Source organism: Lemur catta, unplaced genomic scaffold (genome assembly GCF_020740605.2).
Source record: "Lemur catta isolate mLemCat1 unplaced genomic scaffold, mLemCat1.pri scaffold_62_ctg1, whole genome shotgun sequence".
Lineage (NCBI taxonomy): Eukaryota > Metazoa > Chordata > Mammalia > Primates > Lemuridae > Lemur > Lemur catta.
In genome coordinates this window covers 542,495-557,052 of record NW_025423862.1, presented here as the reverse complement: position 1 = coordinate 557,052, position 14,558 = coordinate 542,495, and the positions used below count along the sequence as shown (strand labels likewise).

Here is a 14,558-nt window from a genome sequence, read left to right as displayed (position 1 = left end):
GCAAGCACGGCCTGGAGGAGGGTGGGTAAAATATGGGAGGGCCCAGTTGCACTGGTCAAGGTGTCAAAGTAGCCACAAATTTCACAGCAAAGGTGCGTGAAAACTGTTTGTTCTTTGATGACATTCTCACAACCAGTGAAAAATTCCTTCCATTAACAAGGTTGTTCACTGTCTTCAAAGCATTTCCCATTAACTAGGAGAAAAAGTCAGTCTTAAGAATTTCTACAATCACAGATTCTACCTGTTCTCCCTCCCATGGCTGAACTCAGTATGAGATGCCCATCTGCTTTCTGTGTGGTTGGCCTTCAAATGTTGGAAGTGACTCCGTAGCAGGGGATATGAGCAGACTGAAATATTTGCACCATGTCACCGTATTGCTAGACAGGGTCCTAGAAGGCACAAGAGCTCCTGACCTACACTGTCAGGAGCCTGTGCCCACTGTGCTGCTGCGGGATCAGTCAACACGGTCCACGCAGGAGGCTGAGCCACTGCGTGGTTCTCTGTGTGTGCTGCCTGCCAACACGGTACCAAGGGGACAGTGTCCCCTTCCTCACCATCTCCTTACGTGGCCAGTGCACAGAGCACTTGCTCCTCTCTCACTCCTGCCCTCGAGGCTCCCACATTCTTCCTTTATCATAACAGGATAGCTTTCTTTCTCTTCAAAATGAAAGCCCCTTGCACTCTGTGGCCAGTCCTTCATGCCTGTCATCAGCACCGCCTTGGATCTGGTGTCCAGTCCCTCTTGGTTTGGTCCTATTCTTTATCCCACGAGGTTGAGCAGTGTGGAGCAGGAGGAGAAGGTGAATGGAGTCCTGCAGAGCCAGTTGGGTGAAGGCCACCTGACTTCTGCCAGTCACCGTGACCTGTGTGACACCGACCAGCCTCCCTGCACCAGTGCCATCCTGTTTGATGAGCAGGGAGTCTCCAGGGCACTGGATGCAGCTAGTGAGTGCTCTGTTATAAGGGAACGACTCCACATTGTCCTGTGGGTAGGCTCCGTGCCTGCTGGGCTCCATGGCAGGTTCAGGGTGGTGAACACAGGGCTCACAGAGTAGGGAGACTGAAGAAATTGTGACAAACCACAGCCACCACTGACGCATGTGCACACAGGTGTCTGCAGGAGTCCATTCTTTGCAGATGGGATGTCTGTTGTCTCCTGCAATGTCCTTTCTAAATGCTGATCCGAACAGCGTACTCTGAGCATTAGTGACTGTCTGACTGGGTGGATATTCTTGCCTATGTCTTTGGAGATAGTGTTGACTCCTCAACTCTAGACCATGGTCTCTCTCTTCTCTATGTTGACCTGTCCTTGATAAATGGCCGTCTATCCACCAGAATACAAACACCTCTTGAATGAGTCTGGAATTATCCCTGAAAACAGGGCAGGGCCCTTGACACCCTCCGTATCCTTGAATGAAAAGTATCCTGTTCTCTAAGTAGCAGCAAAGATCTTTCCTATTTGAGGGTATGGAGATTGCACCCACCATCTGATCTCAGTGGATCATCCCATCTGTACCCATAGCAACCACAGCAGCTGATGGACTAAAGACGGCATCTTGTAGCCACATGTCTAGAGCCACTAGGCAGGCTCTTCCTGTTCACTGGGAAAATATGTTTCATTGTTTGCCCAGACACAGGACAGAGGACAGTGTGACACTAATGGACCAATTCAGGGACAGTCTGCCCAGGGACTCAGAACAGGAAGCCTAGCCGCTTCTCAGAAGACATAGCCTGAGGCCTTCTGGAATATTCTCCAGGGAAAACTGATCTCCCACCAGCAGTACTTTCCTCCATGCATTACACAGGCCCCTGGGTTTGTGTTGACCATGAGGCAAGTACCTGTGGTGACTGGTCCTGTCTGACTGTATTTGCAGCAACTCGAGGTGACAGCAACACACAGGAAGGACAAGAGCCCATGGAGACCAGGTGAGCGTGACAGTCATGAGCTATGAGCGCCACAGCACCCCCTGGAGATCTCGCTCCAGGGAGCAGCAGAGGGTGCAGCCTAGATCCCCTCACCCGGCCTGCCTGGCAAGATGCGTCTGCCGACCTGGTGGTTCTTACACTGGTTTCCACTTCCCACCAATTTCTCCAGTTTAATAAGCTGGAGTCCTGTGACCCCAGATGAGCTAAGCAGTCTCAGGTGTCCCTGCACTCAGGGTGACCACCTCCCTCTCCCATGGGAGGTGACCAGGAGGACAGGCGCAGCTTCTCTCTGCAAGGGTGGCCTTAGGTTGTTGGCAGGGATTCCACAGCAGGTAGTATACGGAGACAAGAAAGAAAAAGAAAAATGTCACATCATTTCCCAGTACTGAGAGAACAAGGCCTAGAAGGCCCGAGATCTCCTAAAGGCCACGCTGCCTCAGGTGCGTCTATTCCCTGCAGCTGGGCAGGGAGAGCGGGACTCAAACGCACAGCAGCTGCGGCATGTGCTGCGGGTCGCTGCGCTGCGTGTCCTGATTGCCCCGTGCAGGGGAGGGCGGTGTCTGTCCTCATCACTGTGCCCTGTGGCCGGTGCACTGAGCGCCTGCCACTACCTCAGACCCCACGGCAGCCGCCCTGAGCCGCAGTCCGAGGAGGGCTGTCTTCCTGTTTCAGGGGTGGCCTCGCCGCCTCTGGGACCTCTGCCTGTGTCCCCTGATCAGGACCAGCCGGGGATGCCGCGGTGCCCGATCTCTCTCAGCTTAACCTACTCTCCTGTGCACCCCCAGGCTCAGCGGGGAGGAGGAGGAGGCGAATCCCACCCAGCAGACCTCACTGCATGAGCAGCGTGTCACCCTCTCCAGTGGCCAGGACCTCTCTGAGTCCCGCTGCCCTTCCCGCTGTCCTGCTGCCCGATGCAGGAGACGACTGCGCCTGCCCGGGTCCAGCTGGTGAGTGTGTCTGGTATAAAGTAGATGAGTCCCAGTGTCCTCCCAGGGAGCCTCCACGTTCTCTGTGCCCTGCACCTGTCACCAGGTAGAGAGATGCCAGCAGACTCTGGAAACACACTGATGTGGATGAGGGTGGCCGCCTGAGCGTTAGGCACAGACGTCAGGGGTGTCAGGCAGCCAGGTGACTCCCAAATCCCAGGCCAAACACTTACCCAGGGGACACAACGACAAGGTCACAGTGGGCACCACAGAGCTAGGCAGAGTGGGGAGACTGCAGAAACTGTCACCGACTCTCAGCCACCGCTGATGGCCATGCACGGCAGGGGTCTGCACGAGCCCGTTCTTTCATGTTGGGACTTGGGACCTGTCCTACAGGGTCTGATAATTGTTACAAAAGCACCAGTGACTGTCCCAGTAGGTTGGTGTCTTGCCTGTGTCTGTGCAAATGGTACCGTAGTTCCTGGATTCCAGGCACAATCTCTCTGTCCACTCTAATTCAACTGCTCCTTGCCCAGGGTGTGTCGGAATACCAGAGGAAATACACCTGTCATGGCCACATGTGGAGTTGTCCTTGATATCAAGAGAGACGGGACACATAGCTGGAGAAATCCAGAAAAAACCCGTGCAAGTGTCCTGTGACCTTGAGACCGAAATATAACTTTTCCCAGTAAGTTCAGAGCTCACCATGACAATGATCCGCCATGTTGGGGGCATTTTACAAGATGGATCAATACGTGGTCCCTCCCTACTTCGTCAACGTCTGCAGACGAGATGGGCACAGCTCTCTAAGGGTGTCCGAGGTCACACGGGTCATCTGTCTCCAGGCACAGATGGGCCCAGCGTGTGTCACGGTGGGAATGGCACTATTTAATGTCTGGACATTTCTCAATTTGTTTGCAGAGAACTATGAAGAGGAGGAAGACGAAGAAGATCTAGAATCACTGGCCTCCAGGTGACAATGAATTATCAGGGGCTAGAAGAAAGAGTACGACATGCCAGGGCAGGGTGGTGTCTAAGGACAGAATGTGAGGCCAAAGTCACCAAGATTTCACACTCGAGGCAAACCCAGCCCACTGGTTGTACTGATGCCTTCACTGCCCCGGAGGTGGCAGAGCCTTGCAGCAAGGGTGTCACCTCCCCCATGGTCCGTCTCCTTCGTGGCCCTAGTAGCGTGAGTCTGACCAAGGGAACTGACCAGTCTCAGAGTGTCTTGCCCTTGGATAGATCACGTGGTCTACTGCGTGAGGCTGAGACCAGCAGGGTGTGCCTGTCTGCTGTCCACACTGTGGCCTTGGGTCATTGACAGGAATGTCCTCGCAAACAGTCTCCCCATGGCACAAGTTTGGAACAGCAGACCTAGAACACACAAGATCTCAGAGAGTCTATAGGGCCTCAGGCCCCATGTTCCCTGCACTGCTGCATGTGAAATTCACCGTCATCTGTCCCCAGGGTTGACCCAAGGTTATGGGTCCCCGTGTGCTGTGGGTCCTGCCTGCACCTGACAGGGCATCTGGGGTCTCTTCCTCCTTAGCTCCTCATCTTGTCAGTGCACTTTGCACTGCCATGTGGTCTCTGTCTCTTTCTCTCTTTCTCTCTGTCTCTCTGTCTCTGTTTCTCGCCCCCATGGCCAAGGCAGCCGAGCTGTGCCCAAGGCCGAGGAGGGGGTGTCCTGCCTCCTTTGCGAAGGGAGGCCACACGCCATTGAACCCCCCCTTGTGCTTCCCATCAGGCCCCGCGGGGTGCTCAGGGGTCTCACCCCTCCTGCCTTCATCTTTGGTTCTTCCTCTCCCCAGTGTGCCCAGTGAGCTGCAGGAGGACGCAGGGACCACAGGGCTGTCACAGGCACTGACGGAGCAGGGTTTCCCTCCTGGTGGTGCTGACCTGTCTGGCTGCCGAGAGCTGATCAGAAGTGCCGCCTCCCTGTCTGCCGAGCCTGAGGCCGAGTCTGTTCTGGATGGAGCGGGTGAGTCCTCCCATGAGAAAGCTGGTCAGTCTCACTGGCGTCCCAGGTGGCCTCGCTCTGCTCAGTCCTCTGCCTGGGCTGAGTGATGTCCCTGCAGGCTGACCCTGGAGACATCGTTGGTTCCTGTCGGGTGCTTGGGCAGAATTTTCTGAACAGAGGGGAGGTGGGTCTGGGAGCTTTGCCATCTGCCCAGTGCCTGGCCGTGTCTCCACCAGCCTGGGCACCTGGGATCTTTGCTTCCCCAGGCTCACACCTGACTGGTGACATCTCCTTTATATACTCAATGTGTTGCCAGAGTCACTGGGTGGTCTCACTGACCCACAGGGACATCAGAAATGGGTGTTCTGGGAGGACGTAGCAGAGAGAGCACTAGGATTGTTCCCACTGAAGCCTCTTCTCCTTTCAACTCCCACGCAGGAGGCCTGTCCCCAAGGGCCTTGAAGTGGAGACTTGAGCCCCTGCGTGTCACAGGTGCAAGCTGCAAACACACAGCTGCAGCCAAGCGCCCTGGTGACTGACTGTCTGCAGCTCCAGCTGGACCAGCAGTGGGGTCGTGGCTGTGGCTTTGCCACATGGAGCCTCCCCTGCGACCCCTGGATCCTCGCAGCCAGCGCTGACTCTGGGCACCAGTGGCTGCTCCTCCCAGGTGGGCAGGACAGGGGAGCAGGAGGCTCTGATGTTGGGGTTGCTGTCACCGTGCAGGGGTGGAGAGGACTTTGGGGCCCAATTGTTCAATGAAAGCTGTGACCATGTCATGTCTAGTCCTTATATCTTTCGGTGATTTATCACTTACATAGTGATTTCACATGGATTTTTTTTAACAGTGTTGATCCTGGGCCCACAGGTCAATTTCCTCACATATCCAGGTTTTATTCCGTTTCTTTAATCTTCTTTTTGAAGCAAAGCACAACCTTTTTTTAGAAACTGTCCAAATCAGTCTCCCCTGTGACTGCCCCTCTAGTTCATCACCTGCAGGCATGGCAGGGCCATGTCCTCAGTTTCCTTCTCAGAAGGACCCACTTTGCTCAGACTGTCTTAACACAGCCCTCCCAGGCCCCACATCCTGTCCTGCCCCTCCTTGCTCTCTGTCCCCTCTATCTCCTCCTGGAGCCTGTGGCCTGGGCCTCCTCTGTCAGGCCATGCCGTCATCTGAGAGGTGACAAGCCCCAGGTACCCAGGATGAGACGAGAGTCACGAGAGGTCAGGAGCCCCAGGCTGGCCCCATGGGGAGGGCTCCTGAGAAGTGCCCAGTGCTCACAGGATGCGAATCCCAGACCCCTGTCCTGGTAACTTGTATCATCTGAGCCTCTGCCCTTCCCTCTGGTCTGTCTTCTAGTTCTTGGATTCCCAGGAGCCCAGCCAAGACTCCCCGCACTGGCCCAGACGGTCTCTCCCCTGCTCGCTGGCCCGAGTGCCCTGAAACCGAGGATGAGCGAGAGAAAGTTGCTGTTCAGCAAGTGGAGAGTCATGTGCAGTTTCTCAGGCCTGCAGCTGCGGGTGCAGAGGTAACCCCACCTGCGGTCTCACACACACACACTCCTGCTGCTCTCTGTGCAAGCGGACAGCTCCTCTCCTGCTGCTCTTTCTCTGCCACGTGTGTTCCCTCCAACAGCCGCTGTAACCTCCGTCTGGTCTCGATGGTCAAGTTGATCATTGACTTTGCAAGGCCAGCCAGGTCCCTGGAATGCGCCTGCCAGGACTCAAGCGTTTTCCTTCTTTTCCATCCTTGGCGACCTGTAGCTCCCTAGGAGCAGCCTCTGCTGTGACTCCCTCCAACTTCTGAATGAGAACAGTTAAAAGTGAGCACATTTATTGCTCATGGCAAAAAGTAACTTAGAACCTGGTCCCAGGCAGGAGACCTGCAGTGGCCTTGTCAGCTTTGTGTTCAGCCCCAGAGGTGCAGGGCTGTGTGACGAGGGTGGCGTTTGCAGGGACTCAGTGTCCAGGCACTGTGGACTCATTTGAGCCGACATTAGCTGAAGGACACTGAAGGGACCCTAAAGTGACGTCAGTGCAGAAGTAGTTGCACAGGGCGGGACATCAATCCTCATAGACCATGGGGTCCTTAAGCATCTGCTCTCTGTCCATTTCCTTCCCGTTTCTACCTCCACAAGTCCAGGCAAGAGTCCCTGCTCTCTCTGTGCAATTCCATTTGGAATCTCTCCTCCTTCCTTTCTTTGCCGACCCTCTCTAGGAAAATACTTTTGCTGTTTCTAAATCCTGATCCCTGTCCCAGCCAGGGTGACCCACAGCCTGCAGTGGCTTGTTCATTTCTCCATTGGACCCTTTCTCTCCTCCTTCCAAACAGTGTGGAAAGGGCCTCAGGCCGGGGTTCTAGTTCCAGGGTTGTCAGCAACAGGTCACGTGGCTTTAGTGGAGTCTCAGCCCTTCGGCACCACGCTCTCCTCGTCAGTCCAAGGGGGACGGGACGTGGAGGAGTCCGAGGTCCCTGCTGGCTCTCACAGCCGGGCTCTTCCCACAGCCGCCCCCCCCTCCCTGGAAGTCTGGGACGTGGGGGTATAAGAGGGCCTGTTACTCTGCCAGGGGCCCCTCCCCCTGCAGTGTCTGTCTCTGAGTCTGGTGGGTGACACTGAGCATGTCCCCCACCAGGAGGCATGAAAAGCCATCACTTTTCTGCAAACAAGGGAAGAAAGTGGCTGATAGAACCAGGTCCTGGTTGGGCAGGGACAGGGTCCCTATATCCTGCCCCTCAGGGTGACCTTAAGTTCAGGGAGGTTTCCTTCTCCCCTGTGGCTGTCACTGTCCACTTCAGCCCAGCCTCCTGCAGGAGCCCAGTGTGGCCCTGGGTCCGTCCGCCTCAGCCACCCCTCCCGACTCAGCCACCAGCAGGACCTCACAGACTCTCACTGGATTTTTTTTTCTTTTTGCAGATACCAAGTACTGCTGGAACTATGAAAAAACTAAAAGTGTTTCAGAAAAAGTACCATTTCTACCTGAAAAAAAAAAAAAACTATAACAGTTGACATAGATAATATTCAGAATAAATATTTTAATTTCCCTATTTATTTCTGTACAGTACCCTTTCCCATATTTTACCCTGTATTTATCATAAAGAGAAAGCATAATATTTTATGTTAAAATATTTTCTTTGACCTCAAATAAAGTTATTTAAAATAAAATGTGCTCGTGAGCCTATTGTGCTAGTCCCTGTCACCCCCGTCCTAGCTTATTCCAGCTGCTGCGACAAAACCCATGAACCGGGGGCTTATGAGCAAATGAAATTCGTTCTCTCCCAGGTCGGAGGCTGACAGGTCCAAGGGGCACCAGCAGGCTCGCTGTCTGACGAGGACCCCTTTCCTGATTCGTCCATGGCCCTTTCTCTTTGTGTCCCCACGTGCTAGAAGGCAGCTCTCTGGGGTCTTCTATGTGGGCCCTCATCCCATTCAAGAGGGCTCTGCCCTTAGGAACGAATCATTGCCTAAAGGTCCCATCTTCTATTGATATTACCATGACACTGCAGGTTAGGATTTCAACGTAAGAAATGGGGGGACCTGGGCCTTCTGACCATAGCACCCCCGTGTGGCATCCTGAGATGGAGGGGGAGCCAGAGGGGGATGGGCAGGGAGGGTTTGGGCCTAGGAGGGGGGAGGAGGAGGAGGAAGGGGAATGTGAGCTGAACAACAGGTGATTCTCTTCCCTGGCCCCAGCATGGCAGCCCGTCTCTCTAGGTCACCCCTGGATCCCACTCTCTGCTCACAGCTCACCCTGGCCCCTCCCCCTGCAGCCTCTGTCTTCTCACAAGAGCAGCATCTCACCCCGCCTCCTTTCCCTGATTCTGGGGACTCTTCCAAGGGGACTCCCCAGGCTTAGGGCACATTCTACATGATGCACAGAACTGTCCCTTTGCACCACCCACCTCCCCAGACCCCCACTGGCCACACCCTCACCTTGTGGTTCTGGAGAGTCCAAAGCACAAGAATGTCCCCCATGAAAGGGACATGCAGCCTGGAGCCCTTGAGGTCACACCATCCCACTGCTGAGCCTGACTCCAGCCGCAGATGTATTGGTTTATATTCTGGAGATGAGAAATCTGCACTAAAATCAAAGTGTCAGCAGGGCTGTGTTGCTTTCTGGAATCTCTGCAGGGGGATTCTGTTTTCTCGCCTTGAATTTGGGTACCAAAAATGCCTGCCTTTGCACAAGATGGAGAAACATTTTCCGTATGGCTTTTTTAAAAAATCATTTCCTGTCAGTCAGCTGGAGGTGTAACAGCCATTCGGCGTGCGCTGGTTGTCACTGTGAAGAGTTTCCCCTGAGGGTGTGTGTTCTTACAGTCCCAGCTTAAAGCACAGATAGAACCTGGACACTCTAGTGTATCCCTCAGTACACAAACGTTTGGAGATATCCCGTGCATCAATCTCTCTGACAGATGCGGGATAATAGTTTGTGCTTCAAGACAAGAACCAAATTGTTATGGAGCTGGTGGAAAAGAGTCACGTGCTTCAGGAGCAAATAGAAAAACTGACATCTTACCATGAAGATCAGAAAGGCTGACTGTCATTTGCTCTCCAATTTGTCATGGACTTAGACTATACGAAACCCAGCTGGCCAGTCCAGGGCTCCATTTTGCATCTGCTCACGTGTCTGGAGAGGTGCTCGGTAGGAGCTTAGAACTCTGTGATGTCTGTGATGTCATCAACCACAGCAATAACAACTGCAATAGTTAGATTGGCTTGACTCATTTATTCATCAAAAGTTATTGGTAAAAAAAACCCCAAAAACCAAACAGAACCGCCTCCCCCCAAAGTCATCCAGAGTCTCCAAACTTCTTCCTCCCACTCTGATCCTCCTCTCCTGTGCGCTCCCCTCTCTTGGATCCTCTTGGGCTCCCAATGGTCATTCGGAAATGAAATGTCAGGCCAGAGCACAAAGTCAGGAGGCCCGCACACGGGTTATTATTGCACATTAATGATCTAAAACCAGACACACCCACACACAGTCACTGATAAGTGGATTTTCAATGCGCTTAATTTACCTACACAATTTACCTCCTTGTAAAGGAAACCCGTATACACTGGTGGAGGGAATGTAAAGTAGTACAGCCACTATGGAAAGCACAACGGAGATTTCTCAAAAAACTAAAAATGGAATTATCATTTGATCCAGCAATGTCACTACTGGGTACCTCCCCACAGGAAAAGGAATCAATGTGTCATAGGGACGCCTGCTCACGCACGCTTATTGCAGCGCTGTTCACAGCAGCAAGGACATGGAACCAACCTCAGTGTCCATCAGTGAATGAGTGGATGGAGAAAATGTGGTGTGTGTGTACACAACACAATACTACTCAGTCATAAAGAGAAGGAAATCATGTCATTTGCAGCAACATGGATGGAACTGGAAGTCATTATGTTAAGTGAAATAAGCCAGGCACAAAAAGACAAATATTATGTGTTCTCACTTATAGGCGGGAGATAAAAATTTTGAATACCTGGAGGTAGTGAGTAGAAAAATAGATAACAAACTCCAAGCATTGGAGGGGGATGGGGAAGGATGAAGAGAAGTGAGTTAAAGGGTACTAACGTAAAGTAAGATAGAAGGCATAAATTCAGTGTTTGATGGCAGATTAGGATGACTGTACTCAACAAAAGTGTACTGTCCTTGGATGACACACACCCTGAATACCCTGACTGGACTATTACATGTTATGTACATGACACAAAATTTCTCATGTACCCCATAACTTTGAACAAATAAAAAACCTACCTTCTTTGTCACTTTATTTCAGTCTAAGGGGTGGGAATGAGAGCAGGGTCATTATGTGAGTAGTTCTTACTTTTGTGACAACCCTGAATAATTTTTATGGTGGGGCCCGTGTGCCCAAGTGCCTACCCAAAGTTAGACAGTCCACTGCGGCCTGGCCACATGGTTAATTGGCCCAAATCTCCGATTCAGCCCCCCTTTCTTTACCCTTGCCCCTTGTCTAAATCGCCTGACCTTCACCCCCAAAACTGATCAGGTCCTGCTGAAAGCCAAGTGTTTCTATTTCAAAGTGGAAAAAGTTGAAGGTGATCAATCATTAATTAGGCTAATAATTATTTAGGTAAAACAATACAAATGTTCCTTATGAAAATGTTGGTAGAGAAGACTAGGGAAAAGAGCGAGTTGATAGGTGGAGAAAATATTTTGGTAAACACTGTACTATCTGAAATTTATGAACCACCTTTGCTTATGGGGCATGAAAAACATTTCATCCATTGCCCTAACCTGCCTAAATCTTCTTTCAACCAAGCTGTGATATAAATGAATGAATGAATGCATCATCCCTTCTAACCCCACACGACACATGCTGGGCATGTATAGAATCGGTTGCTATTATCCTTATATAGTGGAGAGAGAAACAAAGAGACTAATTTGCTAAGGGACTTTGCCTGAGGAGGTGGCAGAACCATTACTCCTTGAGGATATTTTTTCAGCCTTAATTTCCCCTCTCCCTTTCTGCTCCTGTACGGAGAGGATACAGAAGAGCCCCTTACAACCCCCAGTAGGGGGTTAGTGCTGGTTCAGTTGCCTATTTCTGAATAACAAGCCACCCCAACGTGTAGTGGCTTCGAGCAGCAGCTATTTATTCCTTCTTGTGCTCCTGTGGGTAGACCAGGCTCTGCCAGGCAGTTCTTTTGCCCCATGTGTACGTGTGTGGTTGAGGGATGTGCAGCGGGGAGTCTGACTCTGGGGGACCCTTTGTAGGCTTCCACCTTTAGATCTCCCTGTCTGGGGCTCCGTGCCTGTGCACCCCCATCTTCAGCAGTCTAGGCTGACTTTCCTTGCAGCGTGGAGACTAGCCAGACCTCACCGGGGAGTGTGCCAAGAGAGACAGCTCCGGTGTGCGAGGGCTTCCCAAGCCTCTGTTTGCATCCCACTTGGTAATGTCCGTGGGGCAAAGCAAGCCCAGAGACAATGTTTGCGGGTGGGGGAAGGCGTTGCACAGGTGCATGAGCACGGGGAGGTGGTTTGCTTGGGGCCTGCCGACTAGATTAATGTGAGACCGGGAGGTGGGGGCTGTTAGGGCTGACACAGTCCATTGCTCGTGTCTATTTTGGGTAAAGAGAGGTGGAGCACGTACACTATTGTGTAGGTGGAGAACACAACCGGTTTAGCAGCCAGGGATGCTGGTGGTAAAACGTACAGTAGTGGCAGTAACCTACACTATTTTTGCCAGTGTCTGACTATGCACAGGGTGAGGCAAGATGTCGCCTAGACTCTCCGCTGGGTCTTGCTGCGCTGGGGAGGGAGGGCGCTTACACTGAGGGGAATGGTGCCTGCTCATGCACAGAGGCAGCCGGCTGAGCTAGAGGCTGGATGTCCCTTTGATGGCAGACTTATGTTGTTTCCCCCTGTTCGCTTTTCTAGCAAAATTAACAGAATTCAGGCTGCATTTGGACAATGGGAACAATGTAGAGCACAGGGTACAGGAGGCCATTTTTAAAACCTTGTGTTAAATTTATCACGATTATCAGCGTGGCCCTCAGCAGCGGTGTTCCAGCAGAACCGCAGCTCCTCTGAGCCACTTCCCAAAGCACCAGAATGGGTTCCCAGAATGTGATTTCTTTCCCCACTCTGTCCCTCTCCCTCCCCAAAGGCATTTTCCTGGGCAGTTGTGCCCCAGGATCCCATAAGACACTCTCTGATTTTGACTTCCATTGTTCTTCTGACATGCACTGTCTGTCCATACTTTTGAGACATTTCCTTTTCTCTTGCATACAATTTGTGATATGCCCACATCTGGGGTTTCAGCAAGGGTGGTTGCTCTAGGGCAGCGTGTGTTGGCAATGCCACCAGGAGGGGCTGCATGGCGCAGAGTCGAGAGGACCGCCCGGCATCACCAGGGTCCCAGGAACCCTGAATCCTCACCCTGCCTTTGCCAGGACCCGCTGTGCACATTTAGAGGATGAGTTTAATTTCTCTGGCTTTGAATTTTTTCAACCTCACCGGGAGCTGAAACCAAGAAATCTCTACTGTCTCTTCTCTATAATTTTAAGATAATCAAAATTCTCTTCACTGTTGGTTGACCTTTACCGGCTTAGGATTTTTTATTTTAACCAAATTCAATACGAGGTTAAGAAATTCATAGTTCTCACCAAACTCCAATAAAGAAAGTTATGTCTTGAGACCACTGGGCTGGGCGTGAGTCTGGAGGCCCGACCTGGGCGAGCCCATGTCCTCCTGGCCAGCGGCCCGTCAGCAGCGTCCGCGCAGAGACGAGGAAAGAAGAGGCAGCTCTGGTGCCTAAGAGCGTGGCAGGCCAAGTCCCTCGCAAATAAAGGGTTTCCAGGAGGATACAAAACCTCTCACTTCCTGACACACGGGCAGTTCAGTGAGTGAAATCCTTGCTAATCCAAACCCTGTTAATGTGGAAAAGAAATTAAAAAAGAAAGGAGAGAAGAGAAATGAAGATGATTTAAATAGTACAAAACAGAGAAAATAATGAAGCTGATTAAAGTGAGTTTGTGCCACGAGAGTTTGTTGGTTTTTATCTGTATCAAGAAAAGATTTTATTATGCCGCTGTGTGTGCATGTGATGGTCACTGCACAGAATTCTTGTCTCCCAGGGACTCACCCTGCTGCTCCTGGAAAGTCGCCTAGAGACAAGAATGTGCTTCTCCTTGCAGCGGGAGCTCTGCTGAGGCTTCCCAGTTTAATCAGTTTCTCTGCTGGAGCCAGAGTTATCTCTTATTGACTCAGTAACAATTAACTTTTTAACATAAGCATAGCCTTCAACCACAAATATGCCACAGTTTCAACACGTGATGTGTCAGCCCTTGAGTGCTTGTTGACTAGGGACTTTTATCTTGCCAGGCCTCCCAAGAGCTTAACAATTCAGTGCATAACAAGTATCAGAAAATTTATTACTGTGCATTTGGGTTTTGTGTATGGCGAGTAAAGAATGGGTCATGGGAATGGCACGTCTCAGAGTAAGTTACATCTGGAAACCACCATTAACAGCCATTTATTTTTATACTTTCTAATCGTAAAATTAATATATTCTCATTAGAAGAATATTGGGAAAACTAGAAAGGAGAAAAATAATCACAGTTCCCTTATCCAATGGCAGAGACTATTATATTTCAGCATTTTCACCCCAGCATTTGCTTTTGTGCAATTATACCCCCTCCTCACTGTCCCCCCCCTCGCCTACTTATTGTTAGGCATTGTTACTTATTCTATGTGTGTTACCCAGATAAAGCTGGGTCGTTCTGTCCTGCTCTTTGTGACTTTGATAAAACCAACTCCAAACTTCTCTTCCTACATCCTATGGGAAGTTCAGGGACCTCCTCAGGATTTCTGGCTTGGACTTCTCACTTCTACTGAAATGTCAGTTTCAACTTTTTGTCTTGTGAATATTTTTTAATCTTTCACACTACTTTGATCCAAGTGAGGGACTAGACGCGTCTCCACAGTTCTCTTTGTGTGTGAACATCTGTCTCCTCATTGCTCTTTAGAGCAGGAACAATGTGGTTTTGGGAATTGACTCCAGATCCAGCCTAAGCCAGTCAGATAATTCCATTCTTCTGCTAGGAATTATTTTAGGAACCCAGGTTTAAGCCAATCAGTGTGTGGCATTTCCCTGGTGACAGTTCCTAGTTCAGGGACAAGTGCATATACTAAATGATTCCAATCAGAATGAAGAGGGGAGTTTAATTTCACAGTTAGATAAGAGACTTTCTCTCCCACTTGTCGTGACTATTGTCTCAGTTGGCAGC

At 51.1% G+C, this 14,558-nt stretch overlaps 1 protein-coding gene across 1 annotated transcript; it reads left to right on the top strand.

The window, feature by feature from the left end:
* The first annotated feature begins 461 nt into the window (after positions 1-461).
* On the top strand, positions 462-8,298 carry LOC123629888. The gene is made up of 7 exons (XM_045539240.1): positions 462-945; positions 1,875-1,926; positions 2,712-2,873; positions 3,774-3,825; positions 4,667-4,836; positions 6,173-6,341; positions 8,094-8,298. Exons 1-7 carry the CDS (start codon positions 910-912, stop codon positions 8,296-8,298), a joined length of 846 nt encoding a protein of 281 aa, XP_045395196.1. The 5' UTR covers positions 462-909.
* Positions 8,299-14,558: the final 6,260 nt, after the last annotated feature.

Coding starts and splice junctions, on each gene's coding strand:
- LOC123629888 (XM_045539240.1), top strand. CDS start 910: ATGAGCAGGGAGTCTCCAGGGCACTGGATGCAGCTA. Junction 946..1,874: donor CAGGGCACTGGATGCAGCTA/GTGAGTGCTCTG, acceptor CTGTATTTGCAG/CAACTCGAGGTGACAGCAAC. Junction 2,874..3,773: donor CGCCTGCCCGGGTCCAGCTG/GTGAGTGTGTCT, acceptor ATTTGTTTGCAG/AGAACTATGAAGAGGAGGAA.